Source organism: Tamandua tetradactyla, chromosome 2, assembly GCF_023851605.1.
Source record: "Tamandua tetradactyla isolate mTamTet1 chromosome 2, mTamTet1.pri, whole genome shotgun sequence".
In the NCBI taxonomy this organism is placed as follows: domain Eukaryota; kingdom Metazoa; phylum Chordata; class Mammalia; order Pilosa; family Myrmecophagidae; genus Tamandua; species Tamandua tetradactyla.
In genome coordinates, this window is record NC_135328.1 from 34,141,465 (window position 1) to 34,165,101 (window position 23,637).

Here is a 23,637-nt window from a genome sequence, read left to right on the forward strand (position 1 = left end):
TGCCTTGTATTTCTTTTTCTTGCCTAATTGCTCTGGCTAGAACTTCCAACACAATGTTGAATAATAGTGGTGATAGTGGACATCCTTGTCTTGTTCCTGATCTTAGGGGGAAAGTTTTCAATTTTTCCCCATTGAGGATGATATTAGCTGTGGGTTTTTCATATATTCCCTCTATCATTTTAAGGAAGTTCCCTTGTATTCCTATCTTTTGAAGTGTTTTCAATAGGAAAGGATGTTGAATCTTGTCAAATGCCTTCTCTGCATCAATTGAGATGATCATGTGATTTTTCTGCTTTGATTTGTTGATATGGTGTATTACATTAATTGATTTTCTTATGTTGAACCATCCTTGCATACCTGGGATGAATCCTACTTGGTCATGATGTATAATTCTTTTAATGTGTTGTTGGATACGATTTGCTAGAATTTTATTGAGAATTTTTGCATCTGTATTCATTAGAGAGATTGGTCTGCAGTTTTCTTTTTTTGTAATATCTTTGCCTGGTTTTGGTATGAGGGTGATGTTGGCTTCATAGAATGAATTAGGTAATTTTCCCTACACTTCGATTATGTTGAACAGTTTGAGGAGAGTAGGTACTAATTCTTTCTGGAATGTTTGATAGAATTCACATGTGAAGCCGTCTGGTCCTGGACTTTTCTTTTTAGGGAGCTTTTGAATAACTAATTCAATCTCTTTACTTGTGATTGGTTTGTTGAGGTCGTCTATTTCTTCTTGAGTCAAAGTTGGTTGTTCATGTCTTTCCAGGAACCTGTCCATTTCATCTAAATTGTTGTATTTATTAGCGTAAAGTTGTTCATAGTATCCTGTTATTACCTCCTTTATTTCTGTGAGGTCAGTAGTTATGTCTCCTCTTTCATTTCTAATCTTATTTATTTGCATCCTCTCTCTTCTTCTTTTTGTCAGTCTTGCTAAGGGCCCATCAATCTTGTTGATTTTCTCATAGAACCAACTTCTGGTCTTATTGATTTTCTCTATTGTTTTCATGTTTTCAATTTCATTTATTTCTGCTCTAATCTTTGTTATTTCTTTCCTTTTGCTTGCTTTGGGATTAGTTTGCTGTTCTTTCTCCAGTTCTTCCAAGTGGACAGTTAATTCCTGCATTTTTGCCTTTTCTTCTTTTCTGATAAAGGCATTTAGGACAATAAATTTCCCTCTTAGCACTGCCTTTGCTGCATCCCATAAGTTTTGATATGTTGTGTCTTCATTTTCATTTGCCTCTAGGTATTTACTAATTTCTCTTGCAATTTCTTCTTTGACCCACTTGTTGTTTAAGAGTGTGTTGTTGAGCCTCCATGTATTTATGAATTTTCTGGCCCTCCGCCTATTATTGATTTCCAACTTCATTCCTTTATGATCCGAGAAAGTGTTGTGTATGATTTCAATATTTTTAAATTTGTTAAGACTTGCTTTGTGACCCAGCATATGGTCTATCTTTGAGAATGATCCATGAGCACTTGAAAAAAAGGTGTATCCTGCTGTTGTGGGATGTAATGTCCTATAAATGTCTGTTAAGTCAAGCTCATTTATAGTAATATTCAGGTTCTCTATTTCTTTATTGATCCTCTGTGTAGATGTTCTGTCCATTGATGAGAGTGGTGAATTGAAGTCTCCAACTATTATGGTATGTGTGTCTATTTCCCTTTTCAGTGTTTGCAGTGTATTCCTCACGTATTTTGGGGCATTCTGGTTCGGTGCATAAATATTTATGATTGTTATGTCTTCTTGCTTAATTGTTCCTTTTAATAGTATATAGTGTCCTTCTTTGTCTCTTTTAACTGTTTTACATTTGAAGTCTAACTTGTTGGATATTAGTATAGCCACCCCTGCTCTTTTCTGGTTGTTATTTGCATGAAATATCTTTTCCCAACCTTTCACTTTCAACCTATATTTATCTTTGGGTCTAAGATGTGTTTCCTGTAGACAGCATATAGAAGGATCCTGTTTTTTAATCCATTCTGCCAGTCTATGTCTTTTAATTGGGGAATTCAGTCCATTGACATTTAGAGTTATTACTGTTTGGATAATATTTTCCTCTACCATTTTGCCTTTTGTATTATATATATCATATCTGACTTTCCTTCTTTCTACACTTTTCTCCATGTCTCTCTCTTCTGTCTTTTCGGTTCTGACTCTAGTGCTTCCTTTAGTATTTCTTGCAGAGCTGGTCTCTTGGTCACAAATTCTCTTAGTGACTTTTTGTCTGAGAATGTTTTAATTTCTCCCTCATTTTTGAAGGACAATTTTGCTGGATATAGGAGTCTTGGCTGGCAGTTTTTCTCTTTTAGTAATTTAAATATATCATCCCACTGTCTTCTAGCTTCCATGGTTTCTGCTGAGAAATCTACACATAGTCTTATTGGGTTTCCCTTGTATGTGACGGATTGTTTTTCTCTTGCTGCTTTCAAGATCCTCTCTTTCTCTTTGGCCTCTGACATTCTAACTAGTAAGTGTCTTGGGGAACGCCTATTTGTGTCTAATCTCTTTGGGGTGCGCTGCACTTCTTGGATCTTTAATTTTAGGTCTTTCATAAGAGTTGGGAAATTTTCAGTGATAATTTCTTCCATTAGTTTTTCTCCTCCTTTTCCCTTCTCTTCTCCTTCTGGGATACCCACTACACGTATATTTGTACGGTTCACATTGTCCTTGAGTTCCCTGATACCTTGTTGAAATTTTTCCATTCTTTTCCGGATAGTTTCTGTTTCTTTTTGGAATTCAGATGTTTCATCCTCGAAATCACTAATTCTATCTTCTGTTTCTTTAAATCTGTCGTTGTAGGTATCCATTGTTTTTTCCATCTTTTCTACTTTATCTTTCACTTCCATAAGTTCTGTGATTTGTTTTTTCAGTTTTTCTATTTCTTCTTTATGTTCAGCCCATGTCTTCTTCATGTCCTCCCTCAATTTATCGATTTCGTTTTTGAAGAGGTTTTCCATTTCTGTTCGTATATTCAGCATTAGTTGTTTCAGCTCCTGTATCTCATTTGAACTATTGGTTTCTTCGTTTGACTGGGCCATATGTTCAATTTTCTGAGCGTGATCCGTTATCTTCTGCTGGCGTCTAGGCATTTAGTCAGATTTCCCTGGGTGTTCGACCCCACAGGTTGAAAGATTTTTCTGTGCAATCTGTGGGTTCTGTTTTTCTTATCCTGCCCAGTAGGTGGTGCTCGTGGCACACGTTTGTCTACGGGTTCCACCAGTTAAAGTTGCTGTGGGTCCTTTAACTCTGGAAAATTCTCGCCGTAGGGGAGGTTCGGCAGCCGAAGCGTCTTGGAAGAATGCCAGCCGGCCCGGGGTTCCGAATGCGGGGAGGGTCGCCGGCCGCCGCAGCACGGGAGAGCGTCCGACCGAATTAGCTAGTCGGCCCGGGACACCAAGCGTGGCGGGAGGGCGCCAGCTGTCGCAGCCCGGGAGAGTGCACTATTCCCAGCCGACAGGGGAGTCACGTGTTTGGAAGGGATCCCCCGGTCACTGTTCTCCGCAGTCTGGGGATTTCCGACCCAACTACCTCAGTTGTTCCGGGGGGCCTCGTGTGGTGGGGGCACCAGCCGCCACAGCCTAAGGGGACCGCCTGTCCAATTCTACCAGCTGGCCTGGGAAGGTGGAAGGGAGGGACTCCGGTCGCTTGCCGTCCCACCCAGGAAAGCCCGTGCCCCTTGGTGATCTCACCGGAGCTGGTTCTCCCAGATAGTCAGCTGAGCAGCAGTTTTGACAGGTAGTTCAACTGTGAGCATTCCAGTTAGCATTCCCATACAGGAAGAAGGCCACTGGCCATCCTAGTCCATGCCTTGTGCAAATGAAGACATTGAGGTATGCCTCCTCTCCCATGGGCGAATGTCAAGGATGTGGACTTCAATGGGATGGATGTACGCCCTCTAGAATTCCTTCAGGTCTGATTTGCTGAGGCTGTCATGAGACCACGTGGACTTTGTCCTGTTTATCATCCTCTTCTCTTCCTGTCTGACACATCCTGAATCCTGCATACCATATTCTTTGCATTCTTCTCATAACCTACTCCCTAGCCTGCTTCCTCCATGGCCAGCCTCACTGGCAGCATTTTCACCCTGGGAAAAGGACAAGAGTTTGCCTATCTGAAAGGTACCCCTCCCGAAAACCACGTTTCCTTGTTTGATTTCTCTTTGAGGCTGTGCCTTGAGAACATGTCCTTGGACTCTTCTACAAAGCTCATACTTTAGCTTCAGCTTGACATAGCCTGTCCATAGCCAAAGCCATTTTGCCCACTTGTGTCTGATTCTAATTATAATGTCAAACCATGGGAAGATGTCATGCCACACAGCCATCCTATCTAGATTCCATTTAATTTCAACTTCTTCATGGTGCTGACCTGGAAAGCAATCTACTTTTCCAAGAATGACACAGTCACAGCCAGCCCTTATGAGTGAGGCATTCCATGTTTTGGAATGCTGTTGCCTCTGCATGTTAGCTACTTGAAGACCAGCCATGGCTTTTACACTAATGATCTCCAATCCTCACGATGACCCAGGAAGTAGATGGTAGAATGACCCCATTGTGTAGGTGTGGAGATTGGGGAGACCCTGAGATGAGAGTTACAACGACTACACCAGGGTCACAAGATTTCAAAGAAAGTTCATCTGTGTTGGAATTGAGTTCTCCCTCCTTATGCATGGGGTCCAGTCTGCACCCAGGCCTTCCCAAGTAGCTGTGGGAAGTGATGTGTTGAGGAAACTTGGTCCAGTCAATAGGATAACATTTTTAAGGAGGATGAGCATCAGGAGTCAAGAGGGCCTTTCCTGGAGGACCTAACGGTTGAGACGTTTCAGTTAAGGGGCTTCAGGAGATGACCTCACTTCCTTTGAGCTGCAGTCCAACGGAGTGTAGAACCTTGGTAACCAGGCACCTAGATTCCACAACAGTCCCACTACCAGGCTCACTTAGCCAGAGACGATCGACAGTACAACATGTTCTCATGTTGCATCGATAGAACAGTAGGATCTGGCATGAGAAAACCAAGGAAGGAGACATTTTTCAATAGATGTAGGCGCTGGCTGAACCCTCCACCTCACCGCCGCAGTCTGTTGGTCAGGGTGTTCACAAAGGTAAGTCAAAGTGGCCCAAGGTCAGAGAAGTGAGGAAATGTCAGCATTGTTATCTTGCTTCTGTAGCCCCTTAATACTCCTCCTTTCAGTGTGAGGAGACATGAGGAACGGGGTCATCCATGGCCACGTTGGGAAACTTCACGTGCACTTTGTGTTCAAATGTGAAGTCATGGATGGCTGTTGGGAAGGCAGGTGGTGATGGTGAAGTAATCCCCATGCAACGTGTTAATCCTGGGCCCAAAAGGTGTCATCTCCTATCGATGTGGATTGGGGAAGTGTGCAGACACTTGATCTTTGGTCTGAGCAGGGATCACCATGGCTGCAGGTACTCAGAACTCCCTTTAAGGTAAAAGACAGTCAAGTCTTGTTGTCGGTGTGAAAACAAAGGTGTTCTTGCCATCTTGATCTTCTTGATGCACTGCCTTCACAGTAGGGAAGAATGAGATGTGAGCAGGCTCTTCCCCTCCATGTCTGGAGTAGAGCCCTCTTCCATAGGATGGAGGGAAGATCATAAAGCTCCAGTGTGAATGCTTCTGGCTTCTGTCCTGCAAGAAGATGAGTCCCCCCATCTCATGAATGGGTGTGATTTGTGAGGAATGATGTGGATACAGTGCTTTCCATGCACTGATGCACAACTCCTCATGACTTCATCATTCCCCCACCTGAGTTCTACTTTGGAGTGTGGGACCTTTTTCTACTAGATGCGTTCCTGTCCCACTTCTTGCCCCAAGACAGGGAGGGACAGGGAAAGGCAGGTCTGCATACACCCCCAGCCCTGGCCCTCTCCTGGTTCCTAGTCCAGTGGCTAACCACCTACTTCTGCTATTCCAGTCTCGGCGCAAAAATGTCACCACTCCAGAGTGATCTGGAGTATACCGGCAAGGTGGGAGCATGGGAAAAGTTCATGGAGCACATGGTGGCAGCTGTTGCAGAGGACGACCAGGCCTACGTATCCCTCCTCATGTTAAATTACCGGGGCTTCTTTTCCATCCAGCAGGTCCTGGACCGGGTGTCCAACAGGGGAGCACGGGTTCCTCCTCAATCTCATAATTGATCTGGCATGCCTGAGCTGAATGTCTGGGGAAGGTCATTGCAGCATCTGAACTCAGTTTCCTCCTCTTGCTAGTGGGGTCATAGGAGGACCAACCTGCTGAGGTCAGAGTCAGGATTGAATGATTCTGGGCCATGGAAAGTGTTTCCCCATGCCAGGCTTTCTGGAGAGGGAGCTCAGTGGAGAGGGCTTGTCAACGTTGAGAAATTTCTTTTCCACTTGAAGAGGCTCTGCTCCAAAGTGACCTTTGCAATCCTGTATTCTCATTCAGAGGAGGTTTGAGATTACATCAAAGTGGATTCTGTCCTCAGTGTGGCCTGAGTTGCCACTCATGCTGGGGTCTGACAGAGGAGCCCCAGGCCTCACCAGTTATCTGTGAAGGAGCAGCTCAGGGATCATTCGTTCATCTAGGATATAGGAAGAGTAATCTATGTGCAGGCCCTTTTAAAGGCACTTAGCCTACTTCATTGAACAAAACTGCAGAATTGCCTGTGGCCTTCTGCTTGCCAAATCATAGGGGATCAGATAGCAGCACTAGATGTCACGAGTAGGGGCGCACCGAAGAAGTTACATGTGACACCCCCATGTCCCCTCCAGGTATGGAAATAGCTGCAATTTGTGAGACAGGGATGGAGGAGGCCAGAAGTGCCTGAAAAAGTGAGTGGGCTCTGCGTGAGGAGAGAGGGGCTCCTTTCTCACAGCCCAAGATGGGGAGTGGGGGATGGTGCCAGGAGGGACTGGGAAGGTCCCTGCATCCATCTCATGATTCTCACTGGAGTTCAGAGGTCTGGGCTCCACCCCCTGCAGGGTGTCAGGACTCTCAGAGACCCATGTGAGAGTTCCTGGGACATGGGTGCAGAGTGCTCCCGGAGGCTCAGAGCACACTCCACACGCACCCAACTCTGCTGCCCCTCCACCATGCCAGCAGCACACAGACATAATTCAGGAGATGTGGGGAGAATGCAGCTCACAAATCCACCTCACTACCCAGTCCTATGAGCCTGACTGCGGGTGGCTGCAGTGGGGTGTGCCCGTGCCCTTTAGGGACCATGACAGTGGGAAGAGGAGAGCCTCACATGGCTCGCAGAGGAGGAGGCATGATCTCAGGTCATGAACTCCAGACTGAGATGACACGATGGCCCTGGGTAGGCTGAGGCGGGGTCATGCTGTGTTCCCTCATCAGGCAATGTATGCAGTTCCTACTGTGTGCAAGTGCAGTGCCATCAGCTGAGCAGACACAACTCCTCCCTGTCCTCATGCTGTTTCTGTTCCAGTGGGAGGTTGCACAGCAGATACAGACAGAAATAGTCTGGCTGGTCCTGCTCAGGAGACCCCACCCGGGAGGGTGGTCACCAGAAGGCAGTGTGGCAGGAACAGCCATTCCTCGCTCTGCGGCCCTGTCCACTCCCAGCACCTTCTCCTGCCTCCTGCTGACCTGGCTCCAGGAGTTTCCTGATGATTTCTGTGAGCCCCCGGACTTTTCCAGCCTCCATGAGCTGGTGACCTTCGCGCAGGTGGTGCTGCCTGGGTCTGCCCTGGAGAGGCAGGCTCAGGTCCTTCTCTCTTGGCTGGAGCCCTCAGTGGCCAGTGAGACCCAGACACAGGGTGAGGAGCATGGAGGTGGGGATGGGTGGGATGTACAGGAGGGGATGGGGGTCCCGGGACCAAAATCTATTTTTGCCTTTGGGCAGGGAGTAAAGAGGGGCATCAGCCCATTCTCCTGAGTACTTGCAGTCTGGAAGACTTTGTGAGGGTGGCGTCCCTCGGGGAGGCACTGCAGTCATTTCTTTGTCGAGAGGGGCCATAGAAAGCCAATTCTGTTGTTGCATCTTTCACCTCTTGGGGCTCGTATGTGAGACCCAGCATTACAAACCACAGTACTGCTTCCTCCAGGGCTAGTTCCATCGATGGCAGCAGAAGTCCTGCCAGCTGCAGACCCGAAGGCACCTGTGGCAGCACCTGCAATGCCACCTGCTGACGTGGAGCCACCGTGGCCTCCAGAGCTCCTTCCACCTACTCTTGACAGTCCTCACTATAGCTCCAGAGAGGGAGGCAGCTCCGAGGTCACCTGCCTTGCCACCTTCGGAGGCTGCATCATCCCCAGATCAGGAGCTGAAGCTGGAGACATCACCTGCTTTACCAGCAGAGCAGGCGGTGGCTCTGATGCCACCTCAGCTGCCAACCTCAGGCCCAACCTGTGGCTCCTCTGGATCTGGCACCTGCTGCCTCACCACCTGAGGCACCCACTGAGCAGCAGGAAGCAGACCAGGTGCCACCTGCAATGCCATCTGTTGAGCTGCAGTCAGTGTCAGCTGTCACTCCACCAGGAGATCATTCTTGCTCCTCATGTGGGCACCAAGAGCAGGGGCTGAGGGAGGGGAAGGCCACCATCTTGGTGTTCCGTCCCAGGCTGCTGGCAGAGCAGCTCAGCCAGATTGATGTGGTGAGCATCTGGGCTCCTTAGGGGGGAACGTGGTGGACCTTTTCTGGCATCTGCTGTCCTTGAATTGCCATTCCCAGGCCTGGGGTCCAAAGATCTGGGTCCAAAACCCAGCTCCCCCATTTTCCAGGGGGGTGACATGGTCAAGTTCCTAATTCCTAAGGCCTCATGTTCCCAGCTGGCAAGGACATCACAGGACCCTGCCCTGACAATGTGTGTCACAGCACGGGAGTGCAGAGAATAAACGTCTTAGGATCAAGGAGAGGTGGACAGGGCCTTGCTTATTGGGGGACAGAGGGAAATCTCAGGTGTGCAGCAGAGTCCAGGGCTAGCCCAGCCATCTATCCCAGAGGCCTCCATGGCTTCCACATGCATTAGACATGATGTGTCCTGGACATGAGGACAGGCTCCACACCAAGGTCCTAGATGTAGCAGCAACAGGGGACATGCATGTGAATGAGATTAGAGGGAGTCACATAGCTGTCAGGAGGTGCGGAACGTGCTCCCTGGGCTGTATCCTGGGCACGTGGGTTTGGAGTCCCCGTCCTGTGCTTGGCAGTGGTGAGGAAGGATTTGAGGGAAATGCAGCTCTCTCCTCCCTGCCAGCATAAGGGTCCTGGGTTTTGCAAATGCACCCACAAAGCATGAGGGTGGGAAAAACACCCTGGGCAGTGGTGCTGAGTGCTGAGTTGACTTCAGCTCAGACCAAGCTGGGCAGAGCCAACCACTCCTCGGACTCCCAGCAGGACCAGGGGTAAGTGACAGCCCTGTGGGGCCTCTGTTACTCATGTGGAAATGCTGTGAGACCATGCTGTGCTGCCTTCCTCACAAAGGAGCCCACAGGAGTTCAAGAGAGCACAGGAATGTGGTTGAGCTTTCCTCTGGTTCTGATGGGAGAAGGTGCTGGAGAGAGCACCCTGACAACATTTTAGAACACTGAGTTGTCTGGGGCACATTTCATGCCTGTACTTTGTACATGACACAGGAGACTCCGGGTGGCCAGCCCACTTGGTCAATTTCACACCACAGGGAGTGCTGCTCCTCGGTTGCATCCCAGTCAGGGCTGGCAATTGGTGACAGCAGCATTTCTGTCAACGGACACCTCCAGGCTGTCCAAACCCCAGTCAGGCAGGTGGGCTGAAGAGGTGAAGGGAGGATGGCTTCCCTGACCGTGTCCACCCTGGCAGGAGGGGATCTCTAAAGGGTCCACCCGGAAGGTGATACCAAGGAGAGAGCAAGAGAGACCACTGTGGGAGAGAGTGAGGGTGCCTGAGGACACCGAGGGTCAGGGTGGGTTTGGCATCCATGACTGTACAGGTCTCCCTCCTTCTTGCACCACTGCTTTCTGTGCCCCTGAGTCTGGGAAGCCTCCATTAGACGTGCCATCATCTGGACCCTGAGATGGAGGCTTGACCAGGTAGTATAGAGGAGGCCCTGATTGTTCGCAGTCAAAGGAAGGCCTTGGCAGAGCCCAGTTGAAGGTAGATCTGGGCGAGATGGTTGAGCAACCTCATACTGTTTTGTGATTTGCCAAGGGCCATCACTGGGAGGTGACTAGCAGTGCTCTTGCGGTACAAGGGGTTGGAAGGGAACTTGATAGGTGGTGGCTGAGAGCCCCAGATGTTGGCAGGGTGAGGTCTGGGTGGGGGAAGGGGACTGAGGGAAAGAGACTTCAGGGTGGGGGCCTTGGTGGGTTCCAGCGGGCTTGGGCACTCCATCCCACACCTGATGCCACTGTTTTCCCCCAGCCCACCATTCCCCACCTGTGGACGCTCTTGTCAGAGCTGGCCTCCCTTCAGTTAGCTCCCACGGACTCTCAGGAAGTGAGTAGGACTTGGGGCCAGGAAGAGGTTGTCGAGTCCCATCAGCATAGGGAGAGAGCCCCTCCCTGAGCCCTGTGCTCTCAGCCTAGGGCCCAGCTCATCCATAGGAGCCCTGGGAGCTGAGGCATCATGTCCCCCTTCCAGCCGCGGAAGCAAAGAGCACACAGAAGCCATAGGCGTTGTCCCTTTCCCACATCCCCTCCTGACTGAGCTGGGCACAGACTGTCCCTCAGGTGTGGGCATGGGGGGAGAGTGGATTTGGCCCCTCCGTGGTGAGACCGCTGCTGAGCCCCTTCCTGCCTGACCCGCAGTCTCCCCATCTGCGTTCAGAGAAGGTTAGGCTGGAAGATCCCTACGCCTCTGCCCAGGAACCCCTGTTCTGGCGCCCAGATCCCTGAATGGGTCTGAGCCCTGCGAGGGCTGGCCTGGCCCTGGTGGCCCCTCCCAGTAGTGCACGGGAGAGGGTGAGGGGGCTGGTCAGGGCCTTTTGGAGCCTCTGCTGATGGACCTGGCTTTGTGTCTTACTTACATTACCAAATAGTACTGAAGGTGAGGAGCTGGTGGCATCACTGCGGGGTTGAGGTGCAGGAGGGAGGGTCTGAGACTCACAGGGCATGACGTCCTATTGCTCCATCACCTGCAGTTTCTCACCAGGAGAGTTTGTTTCACAGAGACGGGGTAGAACTTTCCCATGGGGCTTGTGGAGGTGCTGGCATCCAGGACATTTCCCTGCAGGAGGGTCTGTGAGAATCCTGGGCTGAGACCAGGGAGGCCTTGGATGAGCGTACAGGGAAGGAGGCAGCTCCTGTGACCAAATCCACAGACCCCAGCTGCAGCCCCTATCCCACCCAGCAAGGCCACCCTGGCCTCTTCTCCATCTTCTTTTTCCCTCTGACCCAGGAATGCAAGGTCGTTTCCAGGATCAAGTGCCTCCAGGAGGGATGCACCTCCACCCAGTTTTGGCCCATGGAGGAATTTAAGGCCTGGTTTGGGGCTATGGATCACCTCAGGGAGTCTGAGTGGTAAGGCCAGGGCAGAAGGTAGCAGCAGCAGGGCCCTGCCATGAGCTGTGGCTTTCTGTAGCCTCACAGCAGCCCTCTGCCCTGTAGGTATGATCTCTCTTGTGAGCGGGAGCCCCTGGCCCTGTTGACCAGCAACACACTTGATGCCCCAAACCTCCCAGATGTTGTCAAGCCTCGATGCACAGGGTGAGTTCCCTTTCCAGGCCGGCAGTTGCAGCTGCCTCAGGGCTCAGTGTCTTTTCAGACTCAGCATCGCCTCAGGGTGTCTACACTTTAGTATTGGGGACCCTTCTCCTCTCCCGACCAGCCCTGTGACAGCATCATGCCCCCATCGTTCTGGGCCTGGGTATCCCACGATGGAAATAGGAGATGCTGAGTGATCTCTCTGGTGCCTGGAGTTCAGGCCTCCCATGGCCTGCAGGAGCCCTTGGCAGGGTGGCCCAAGCACTGAGGGCAGTATGCACAGGAGGGAGTGGATGGGTCCCTGGCACCGGGCCCAGCTTAGGTGCCCTTCTATCCAGCCCCCAGGAGCTCAGCGCTGAGCCCAGCTGCAGCGGGGCCTCCCTGCCCAGTGTTTGGCTCCAGCTTGGGCATGACCTCAGCAGTGGAGTCGCAGCTGTCTCACTCCCCGGACGTGAGGCCATGGCCTCCCAGGCTCACGTGGAAATGAGTGTGGGCCTCATCTCCACATGCCCTGATGGCCAGGAGAAGCAGGTGTCTGCCAATTTTTTTTTCAAATTTATGTTTATTTGATTTATTTTATTTTTGTTTTATTGTTATTCTTTTCAATTTGTTAATTAAAAAATTTTTAACACGAAATAAAACGTTAATGTAATCAGTAATTCACAAAATCATCATTTAGTTGCATATTCATCATTTCTTAAAACATTTGCGTACATTCAGAGAAAGAAATAAAAAGACAATAGAAAAAGAAATAAAATGAAAACAGAAAAAAAAAACCACGATTATGCCTATCATACCCCTTACCCCTGGCCATCACTGATTACTAGCCTTTCAAATTAAATTTATTTCAACATTTTCCCCCCTATTATTTATTTTTATTCCATATGTTCTACTCCTTTGTTGACAAGGTAGATAAAAGGAGCGTCAGACCAAGGTTTTCACAATCACACGTCACGCTGTGAAAGCTATATCATTATTCAATCATCCTCAAGAAACATGGCTACTGAAACACAGCTCTACATTTTCAGGCAGTTCCCTACAGCCTCTCCATTACATCTTGAAGAACAAAGTGATACCTACTCAATGCATAAGAATAACCTCCAGGATAACCTCTCAACTCTGGAATCTCTCAGCCATTGCCACTTTGTCTCATTTCACTCTTACCCCTTTTGGTCGAGAAGGTTTTCTCAATCCCTTGATGCTGAGTCTCAGCTCACTCTAGGATTTCTGTCCCACGTTGCCAGGAAGGTCCACACCCCTGGGAGTCATGTCCCATGTAGACAGGGGGAGGGTGGTGGTGAGATGGCTTGTTGTGTTGGCTGGAAAGAGACCTGCCCATGTTTAGGGGAAGCAAATGAAGAAGAGAGCCCACTGTACCCTTCTTTGCAGGAAGAAGAAGGGGTTCAAATGGTCAAGGGGCTGCTTCTAAGTGGCCCTGATGCCTGTCGGCCTTAGGGTCACCCTGCCTGTCTCCAGCTGGTCAGGTGGCTTAGCCGTCCCCAGGGAGACTAGGCCAGTCCAGGCAGCCACTTCCCTCCCACCAGTGACCCGGAGCTTCCCAGCCCCAGGCAAGTTCCAGCCCTGAGCCTTTCCTCCTGCCTGGCATGACCCTGTCCCTTGACAGGCTCACCTGGACTCCAGATATTATTCTGCCCCCCCCCCAAATAAACGATGTAATTTGAGATGAATTTTGAAGTGCATGATGGTATTTTGTTTTCACATTTTTGTCAAAACCTTCCGGGGCATGTTAGCCTGCAGTGTAGGGGCATCTTCCCACTAGTATAGGGCACTGAGTTAGAGTAAAGCTAGAACTAGCTCACAATTTTGCATCCTAGTTATCAAAGTAGAGAAGATGGCAGGGATTCCTAATGCCTTTGACCTCCTTTATGCTTATTCTTTTAATGTAATCATAAGGCAATTTCCTTAGCAGGTGTGGAAATTTTAGGCACATACAGGCCAAAATATCTAATTCTTGGCTATTAGAGGATGTTGTTCTCAATTTAATGAATTCCCCAGCAGAATATTCCTTTACAATGATAGTTTCACTTGCTGGCTAAGTAGGGCTCTAAGAGAGGTTTTGCACAGGTTTGACGCTTTGCCCTTTTGCTAACACTTTAATTGCGTTGGTTATTTCTCAATGTTTTTCCAGGGATTTCAGGATTTTGGACCCTAATCTTTTATTTATTTATTTATTTATTTATTCTGTTTTTAGCTAACATTGCTGTCACATTTGGCTTGGCCTCTGTCTCCCCCCACCTCTCATATTTTTTTGGTTCATAATTTTCAGAACTGACACTTATCACCTCTATTTTATTATCTGTCTTATTTAGTGTTCCTACAAGCTTGTTATTCAATGGGAGGTAGAAATCTGCACACTCCTACTTCACTGCACCTTCAGTTATTTTGTTTTTGTAACGTGCTCCATTTCCACGACCATTTCTGGTAGTTCTGTTACATACACACTTAAAGGGAGGTTTGCACAGTTAAGCAATCCAGTGTCCTTTCCTTACAGCAAAGAAGCAGGCCTCCCCAGGATTACTCCTGCTGGACCCTACTCTCTCTAATGCTGTGGACCCAAGAAACAAAGGAGTAGTGAGCATCTGTGATTCTGTGCTGTTCTTAGTTTCAGTTCCCTTAGATTTGATTTTGAGGTCAGGGAGGATGTTGGGGCTGGGTGTGATGGGGTCATCTTTAAAGGATATGGGGTCGGGGCTGGAGGTCGAGCTTGAGGAGGGGAGGAGAGAAGGCAGAAAGGGTTTTTAGCAGCACTGCCAGAAACAGAGAAAATCAGCCAGCACATTGGAGGGGAGAAAACTAAAGCAGCCAGTGGAAGCACAAGCTTTTTTTTTCCTTTTGCTGAACTAGGAGCTATTTGTCAAAATAACTCATTTAGCATATAATTTTAATTTTGGGGCTGTTAATGTTTCTCATAGAGATAATTCAATTTAACTTGACCAAAACGTTCTCACAGGGGCTAAGTAAATTTGGGGTTATTAAGTGCACCTCTTTCTTTTAGAAAGGAACGAAAACTAGGACCAATATCAGAAAACGTCAAGTGAGAAGCCATCCTTTGCAGACATGCTGCCCCAGAGTTGACTGCCTACCTATTTTTCATAATAGCACCAGAAGAACCAGAGAGATATAGTAGTGAATTCTATTACCTGGTGGCCAGAAAACTCTAAGCCAGTGGGCCCGGCAAGATTTTAGCTTCACAAACAGATTTGACATGACCCGCAACTCGGCAGGAGTTCAAAGATCCTAAAGGGACTAGCCAAGGCGGTCAGAGATTAAACAGGAGAAGATGGAACACAAAGAATCCCTGCTTGCACCAAGCCCTTCCCTCAGCTGCCATCCTGGCATCATCCCGGTGTTCACCTTTGAGACCCCCTCTTCGCATGCCCACTGAGTCCTTAGTGTTGGAGTTAGTTTCTGATCGCTGGGTGAGAAATTACCACCACATTTCAAATAACACAAACTGATTACCACAGGGTTTCTGCAGGTCAGAAGTCTGAGCAGAGTGGTCCCGTACTCTGCTCAGGGTGTCACGAAACAGATCAAAGTGTTGGCTGGCTGAGAGCTAACTGGAGTCTTTAGGAGGGAAGGTCCCACACCTTCTCAGACTGTTGGTAAACACATTTCTTGGTGGTTATACAACTGATGTCTTCCTTGTGTTGCTACTTGTTGACCAAATTCTGCCCTCAGCCCCTAGAGGTCACTTTCAGAGCCTTGCCATTTGATCCTCTCTATATGACCTCTCATATCTCCAAACTGTGACTTCACGAGGGATCCAGTCCCCTTTCCAGGCTCACCTGATCAGGTCAAGCCTACCCCAGACAGTCTCCATATTGATGAATTCCATGACAACCGAGTAGACGCCTACTCATGGTAGTGACATCCCATCAAGTCATAAGTTTCTCATGCAGTAAAGGGTAGGAGACCACACAAGGATCAATCACCAAAGGATGGAAATACGAGGCAATATTAGACTTCTGTCACCAACTGTATTTATAAGGAGTACACTCTGGTGTGCTGAAAAGTGATGTCATGAGACTGGGGCAAAGCATTGCTGGGATTATTTAAGGAAAATGGGACAAATGTATTTTGCTGAACAGAAAAGTTGGTAGAAGAACAACAAAAAACCAGTAATAAGATCGTTAGGCTAAGCTTAATTTGATGAGAAGCACTTTGAGGAGTGTTTCTTAGGAGCTCATTGAAGAAGGCTTTAAGGATTGGATTCAGACACAAACTGTAAAGGCAGGTGAAACCTCCAATTACTAACCCCCCTTAGCACTGAGGTGACCCCTCTCTTACCAGTTTGGAAAAGTTTTCATTTTTTTTGCTTTAACTCTCACCTCCTCATGTTGATTCAGAAGAAGCCTGCTTCATGGCAAGAAAAGTGGGTTTCCTATGACTCTGCAGTTTCTGCCTTGGCCAGTCCTGGTGGGTTCTAGCCACACTGAGCATTCTAAGCCTCTATTTAAGACCAAGCATTTTCAGCAGCACAGATGCTGTGCTTAACCCTCCCCCTTAGGCCTGCCTTCCCCCAGACTGATTAGGCCACAGCCTCTCCCCCAATCTGTCACCACCCCCTTTGCCGGCCTCCTCCAGGCAGTAGAAAAGCCCAGACTCTATTTTGTTCATGGAACTGATCTAAGGTTCCCTCCAGTCTCCTTAGGAGTCAACTAAACAATAAACAGCCTCCTTAGGAGTCAACTAAGCAATGAATACTTAGTGACTAAAAGTGGCTTCAGTGCACATCAGGCTGATGAGCTCACTTTTGGCAACAGTACAGGTCCAGAAAGTGCAACCATGGCTGGCTCAGAGCATTAGGGAGTATTTACCTATGTGAAAGGTGCAGAGGATCAAGGGGATCCATATATTTGGGATAACTTTACCACCCCTCCTGCCCCAAGGTAAGTTCCTCCAGGGCAATCAGTATCCCCACTATCTCCCTAAGACCCACCACAGCACAGTTCTTAGTCTGCACAAAGTAAAATCTCAACAAATAACTGTTAAATGAATAATAATATGAGTACATGAAATAGCACCTTGAGACATTATTTCTGCTTCAGTTGCTTTATTATTTGGACAAAACATCAAACCTAGGCTCTTCCTGAGGAGTGGTGTGTTCATGAACCTGCTCCTTCAATTTTCTCATTTTTCTTATACTGCCAAAGAAAGGATTTGTCATCTATTTCATAGGTTAAGAGACCTCCCTTTTCAAAGGATGGTTTATAACTGATCGTACTTTCCTCCTTTCTCTCTCCAATTTCTCTTGTTGTCTTAGCTCTCTAAAGACTGTGTAAGCATGAGAATTTCCATGTGCAGAGCACCTGGAAGCCTGAGTTAGAGATTCTGGGTCAGCAGTCTTCATGGACCAACTGCGAGGACCAGGGACAGGGCGGCCGGCACGGGCCTTCCTGCAGTGACTGACTGAGCCCGCATCTTCTAACTGCCATTTCACCAGCCCAAGGCCCTCTCGGGCCTCCCACCCCAGCCCAGTGCCCCTCAGCAGAATAGAAAGTCTATGTTTTCTTATTTTCATATATAAATATAGTTTGTTTTTGCTACATTGAATTGTGGCAAGGATCAAATCTAAGATATTTAACATGCTTTCTAGCACATAGCAAGTACCACAGAAATCCTCTGTTTAGTGATGCCCTTCTCATTATTCAGAGAATTTCATAAAAGCAGGAATTTATCTTTCTGTTCTTAGTATCTATCAAGTTGAGAGATTTTAAATACTGAATACATGAACCTGGAATGAATGAAAAATTCGGTGGATGGATAGGTGGATGGATGATATGGAAAAGAAAGTTTTTTTGGGGGGAAAAAAAGTTTATTTTAGAAACGAGAGCATCCATGCAAGGATGTCTCCTATAAACTACCCTTGGAATAAATTGCAGTCTCATTTGATTCTAATACTTCCTCTTTGCAGGTGATGGATACTGTGTTTGATGGCCAGTAGAAACAAGACAGAAGTGACTGAGTTTATCTTATTGTGCCTGTCCACTCGGCTGGAAATCCAGGCAATTATTTGTGGAATTGTCCTTGCCATGTAGTTATGGACAATTCCCTATTAGTAATTGTTACCTGCTCAGAATCTAAGCTTCAGACTCCCGTGTATTTCCTGTTTATCCAGCTTTCCTTTATTGATATATTTTTGATGACCATCACTGTTTCCCGGATGCTGGTGCACACACTGTCTGTGACTCAAATCATCTCCTTTGACCACAGCATGGCTCAACTGTTCTTCTTTATGACTATAGGCAGCATGGAAGGCAATTTGCTGGCTGCTATGGCTGATAACTGCTATGTTGCCATCTGTGATCCCTTTAGATAGTCTGCCATTGTCAGCCACTGCCTCTGTCTGCCCATAACCTTGACCTCATGGGTGGTTGTCAGTCTCAATGGCCTCCTTTATACTGCGCTGGTTACCCACTTACCCTTCTGTGGCAACCAGGTCACCCACTTCTGTGACATCACACCTCTGCTGCCGCTTTTGTTCACCCGACCAGTGGTCAATGAAATGTTAATATTCACTGAGGGTGTAGCTGTGGTAGTCAGCCTCTTCTTCTTCATGTTGGGCTCCTATGCCCACATTAGTGTTGCTATAACCCACATGCTCTCAGTTGCTGCCCTGCGCAAAGCCCTGTCCACCCATAGTTCTCACATTTTGTCTGTCTTACTACTGTATGGATCTGTGACCCTCATGTACCTCCAGCCATCTTCCAACTATGACCTGGACCAGGATCGTCAGGCTGCCATCTTCTACACAGTAGTTACCCCGATGCTAAACCCACCAATCTACAGCCTGAGGAATCAGGAGGTTAAGAGTGCTCTGAGGAGGCTTGGTAAGAAACTCTGCATCTCAAGAAACTTACAGCCTGGTTCCCAGGCAAACAGAGAATGGTGGCACAACTTCTGAAATAAAGGAGTTGATAACCAACCTGAGAATCCCTCAAGTTCATGGGTTACACATTTAATAACTGATATGGCTCATATTCCCATGGAATACTCGTCCTTATTGGGTCTCTCTTGGGTGGATTTGGGAAGATGTGAGTTGATAAATAAATGGTTAAGGTCCCTGTTGATCATCATAGAACCCTCAGAACATTGTATCTGAACAGATATTTTAAAACCACCAAATTTAAACCTCTTATCTTTCAGATATACCATGCAGGATGCAGAGGACTACTTAAAAATGATTACATATTACAATATGGCTTGCAGAATTTTGAATATTTCAGTGATGCTGTAGCATATAATTTATCCTGGAGAGACGTTAAAGTGAATTCTAAAACCATTACATAGAGGAGTGAGTTTTGACCAAGGCATAAAATAGCCTCAGCCTCTCTTAAAATTCTAAGATTTTACAGCTTCCTCATCAGTGCAATGACCTCTCAACTCACAATCATAGAAAACAATTGAAATACTTATAGCAACTCTATTCACAAAATGTAGTGTGGGTCATTGATAGTTGAGAGTAGAGGGCTTGACACTGTATCTCTAATACCAAGAGCATGCAGTCAGATGTGGGATATATGGTAGTGGAACTGATTAGACGTATTGATGGATTAGGTGTAGTATGTAAGGAAAAAGAGGAATCCCTATGTCATTCATTTAGATGGGGAAGAAGCATGGGTAGAAGGCAAATGAATGGGGATGGCATGAGGGTGGACAATAACCAATAGCTCTGTTTTGGTCATATTAATTTTAGATACTAGTTATGCATGTGGAACTGTTTCAAAATAGGCAGTTGGATTTTTAAGTCTTGAGGTTCAGAGGGAGGTCTTTTTTGGAGATAGAATTGTCAGGGGCAACAAAATATTTATGATATTTGGAACCATGGATTGGATAAAATCACCTACTATGATAGTATAAAAAAGAGTAGTGAACTATGACCAGAGATCTGAGATGGGTGGGCCTTCCAACATTTAAAGGTCTAGGAGAGAGATAGCAAAGGAATCTGAGAAGCAGCCATTGGTAAGAGAAAGTAGGCTAAGTTTGGCATGTCGTAAGCATAGAAAGGAAAATGTTTTCAGAATGTAGGAGTGGTCATAGTCAGAAACGTAGTTGAGAGGTCGTTAATGAGAATGGAGAATTGAGTATTGGATTTGGCAAGGTCTAGATTATTGGAAACTTTAATGAGAGCGTTTAAGTGAAATTTTAGGGGCAAAATTCCAATTAGAGTAATTTTAGGGAGTACTAGAAAGAGGAAGTAAAGACTGTGGTTATAGACCCTTTTTGGAAAATTATTTTTTATTTGTTAATTAATTTAAAAATATTAGAGAAGTTGTAGGTTTATAGAAAGATCATGCATAATGTACCAAGTTCCCATATATGCCTTATATTGGTGTGGTCCATTTGTTACAATTCATGAAAAATCATTTTTTTAAAAAAAATCATTTTTATTATTGTACTATTAACTTTAGTCCATGGTTTACAATATGGTTCACTGCTTGTATTGTACAGTCCTATTTTTTTTGTTTTAGTAACCTATATACAACCTAAGATTTCTCATTATTAAGCACATTCACATATATAATTCAGTGCTGTTAATTATGTTCACAATAGACCCTTTTTAAGTGCAGTTTTACTGACAAGGTAGAGAAAAAATGATGTATAATTGGTGGAGAGGATAGAATCAAGTGAGGGTTTCCTTTAATATTTTTTAAGACTAATAAAATTAAAGCATGTTTATATGCTGATGGAAGTAATCCCAGAAAGGATGAAAAAATTAATAAATCAAGACGTGGAGGAAATCGTTGCAAGGAACATACATTAAGGGGATTATTTTTTCTTGAAACTGAGCCACTTCTTCCACTGTAATAAAATGGAAATCAGTGTATAAGAATACAGATGGAGGTGGGTTAATAGATTTGGGGTGGAAAATGATGTATAGTTAAAGAGAATTCAACTGAGTGGGGGTATGGGTGTTTTAGAAAATTATGGAAAGAGAAGATGTGAAATAGTCATGCTGGCATTGGGAAAGTGAAATAGTAGGTAACATTATTGGATTATCTGAAAACATTGAATATTTGGTCATTTTATTATGCTTATTAGTCAAATCAACATGGTTGGGTGACATTCACCAACAATACTTAGGTACTCAGAGGCAGGCATGAATAAGCATAACGTTAGGTTTACCTAGGGATGGCATTTTACCAGAAGAAAAGAGGTCAAAAAAGTTAAGGGTGTTTACAAGAAAGTAGTTAAGATTTTGGGTTACAAAAGTTGTTCTTGGTAAGTGAGAAGGAAGTTCATAAATGAAATAATAGATAATGAGAAATAATTTCAATGGATAATAAATCTTAGTGGTGTCAAAGCCTTGTTGGTGTGTGAGTACTAAGTTAATTTAGCTGAAAGGATAGAAGCTGATAGGAATGGGATGTTCAAAATTAAGATTTCATATGTAGTACAATCATTGGTAAGGGCTAAGTCTAAGATATGCAGATATGAGTAGTTGACTGAGATGGTTAAAATACAAGACTGTTGAAGTGAAAGACATTAGCACCTGAGAATCCAAGGTTTTAGTTAGATAGACCATATTTGTGGATGTTGATGTTTCCAAGAATGATAATTAAATAGAGATAGAGAACAAGATGTTGAATTCATCAATGAATGAGGGAGAAACACCACAAAATTGGTAGATGATGGCAATAAAAATAGGAAAAGTCTAATTGAGACAACTTCAAAGAAGTTTGAAATTTTGAAGTCTTGAGGGCCAAGGTCTCATAATAGATTGGAACCAGGAACTGGAAAGCCATGGAAACTCCAAATAACTCCTCTTTCCATCACTGTGGAATAACTTTGGCTTTTAACTTTGCTTCCCTTTATAAATCCAAGTCATTTTTCATTTTTTCTACAGATTAGCACTCTCTCTTGCTCCCTGAGCTGACTGCTGCAGAGAGAGAATTTGATTGGCCAAGATTGAACCAGGTTCACTTTGGTCCAATCCAGTATGTCCAGGGGGATGGAAACACATAATACAAACACAGCTGCATAGGCCAACTCTCATATTATTGGTTGTGTTTGTGTGTGCGCATGCATGTGTGTATGTGGTGTGTGTGCGTGTGTGATTTTCAAAGTAAAAGGGAAACAGATCCTGAAACTCAAGGAAGAACCTAATTCTCTGTTCTGTAAGTTGGCCTTTTCATGTACATTCAGAAAGGAAAATTCAAGTTACATGCAGTCCAGAGACGAAGGCAGTCATCAGTAAGAACTCAACCCCCAAGGTACATTATTCACACCCTGTGCTTAGTTATCTCCCAAGGAACTCCTTTATTCTTAAAAACAACTATAAAGCAAGTACTTAAATGAGAAAGACTATATATTAAGATGATAAATACCTATGCTCCCTTTTATTGTTCAGTTGGTTGTCTGTGTTCTCTACTTCTTTCTGTGCTAGGAGGACAACCTTAGCTTTAAGTCTTTGGGACAGTAGCCAAAGCATCATGGCTTAGAATGGTAGTGAAATAGAGAGGAAAATATATTAGAGGAAAGAGGAAGTTGACTAAGAAGCTGCATGCAGAGAATATGAAAGAAGAAACATCTTTAAACACAAGTCTAACAGGAAAAGCATTTTCATGGCTAAAAGCTTGGATTTTGGTGTCACTCTGTCCCTAGCAATCTAGGATGGGTGGTATCTCTGTTCAATAAGGTTATCCAGACCCAGATCCTTCTGTCCAAGTTCTTTGTCATTCCCAAGGTGTGATTCTTGCTTGAATGGTTGCATCTGGGATATCAAGACTGGGTCTATGTTCTAACCAAAAAAAAAAAAAGGCAAAGAAAATAATTGAAAGGAAAACAATTTCCTATTAAGCAAGTGGAATGTTACTTCTGCTCACATGCTACTGGTGAAAACTTAATCATATAATCACATCTAAATGCCAACTGGGAGTAGGAAACAGTCTTTAGATGTGCCCAGTTAAAGATTTGATAATTCTGTTATTAATTAATAATTGAAAGATTCTGCTACAAACCTCTTTCCACATTTAGTAAGGCAGAAAATTCCTTTCTTTCACCTCCAAGTGTATGAGTTCTTCAGCTCTGTGTGTTCTCTCTGAACAATTCCCAGTCCAAGTGGATAAGTCAGGGTTATTTAGGTAAACAAACTAAAGAGAGATATATATTATGTAAATAGTATGAGATTTTTTATAGCAGTTGGCTCACATGATTGTGGAGGGTGAGCAAGTCCAAATTTTGCATGGCAGGCTGCAAGCTGGGAACTCCGGTAAAGGTTTTGAATTTCACAGATGTAGCTGACTGGCTAAGCAGAGATGGAAATTCTCCCTTCTGACTGCTGAAATCATTACTTCTTTTAAAACCTTCAACTGATTGGGTGATACCTCGCATTTTTGAAGGCAGTCACCTCAGTTGATTGTAGATATAATCAGCCATAGATGCGTGACCTTACTGATGATTTTAAACCATGATATAGCCTCACAGTAACAGTCAGGTCAGTGCATTCTTGACCAAATAACTGGACACTGTACCCTGGCCAAGTTGAGAGATGGACTTAACCATCACACTCAGCTTTTGTGCGGTTGCCAAATTTAAGACTGCCTTCATGTTTCTTTTTAAAGAAGTCACTCTGTGATCTTTCTATTTGGCCCACTGATGTCATATTTCTATAAACTTTCTTGAGAATGTTGCTACTCAAAATGTGGTCCAAGCACCAGCAACATTAGCATTCTGGGAGCTTGTAGAAATGCACACTCTCATCCACCTCCCCCATCCTGGATCAACTGAGTCATAATGTCTTGTTTAACAAGATCCCCAGCTGATTTATGCCCACATTAAACTCTGGAAAGAACTCTTCTTAGGTGATACACACTTCAGGTTGCATTATTTAAGTTGACAACAAATGTTTAATTAAAACTGGGCAGATCGCCCTCTATCTTCACCCACCATCAAGGAATGTGGCAAGGAGGGTACATATTTTTCTCCCATTTCTCACTGAGGTATAGACCATGTTGTTGCAAATAACCACTGTGGACATACCGATCCTCAGTTGGGG

At 45.5% G+C, this 23,637-nt stretch overlaps 1 protein-coding gene and 1 pseudogene across 1 annotated transcript in view; both read left to right on the top strand.

The window, feature by feature from the left end:
• Positions 1 to 12,185, top strand: part of LOC143655930 (ral guanine nucleotide dissociation stimulator-like) — a 30,167-nt gene extending 17,982 nt beyond the window's left edge. The window contains exons 3-8 of the mRNA XM_077127480.1: positions 7,422 to 7,752; positions 8,041 to 8,590; positions 10,336 to 10,410; positions 11,311 to 11,432; positions 11,520 to 11,618; positions 11,954 to 12,185. Coding sequence (XP_076983595.1) covers positions 8,429 to 8,590; positions 10,336 to 10,410; positions 11,311 to 11,432; positions 11,520 to 11,618; positions 11,954 to 12,185 — 690 coding nt within the window. The 5' untranslated portion in view covers positions 7,422 to 7,752; positions 8,041 to 8,428. The remainder of the gene's footprint in view (positions 1 to 7,421; positions 7,753 to 8,040; positions 8,591 to 10,335; positions 10,411 to 11,310; positions 11,433 to 11,519; positions 11,619 to 11,953) is intronic.
• Positions 12,186 to 17,572: 5,387 nt separating this feature from the next.
• On the top strand, positions 17,573 to 18,543 carry LOC143655936 (olfactory receptor 1L1-like; annotated as a pseudogene).
• The last annotated feature ends 5,094 nt before the right edge of the window (positions 18,544 to 23,637 follow it).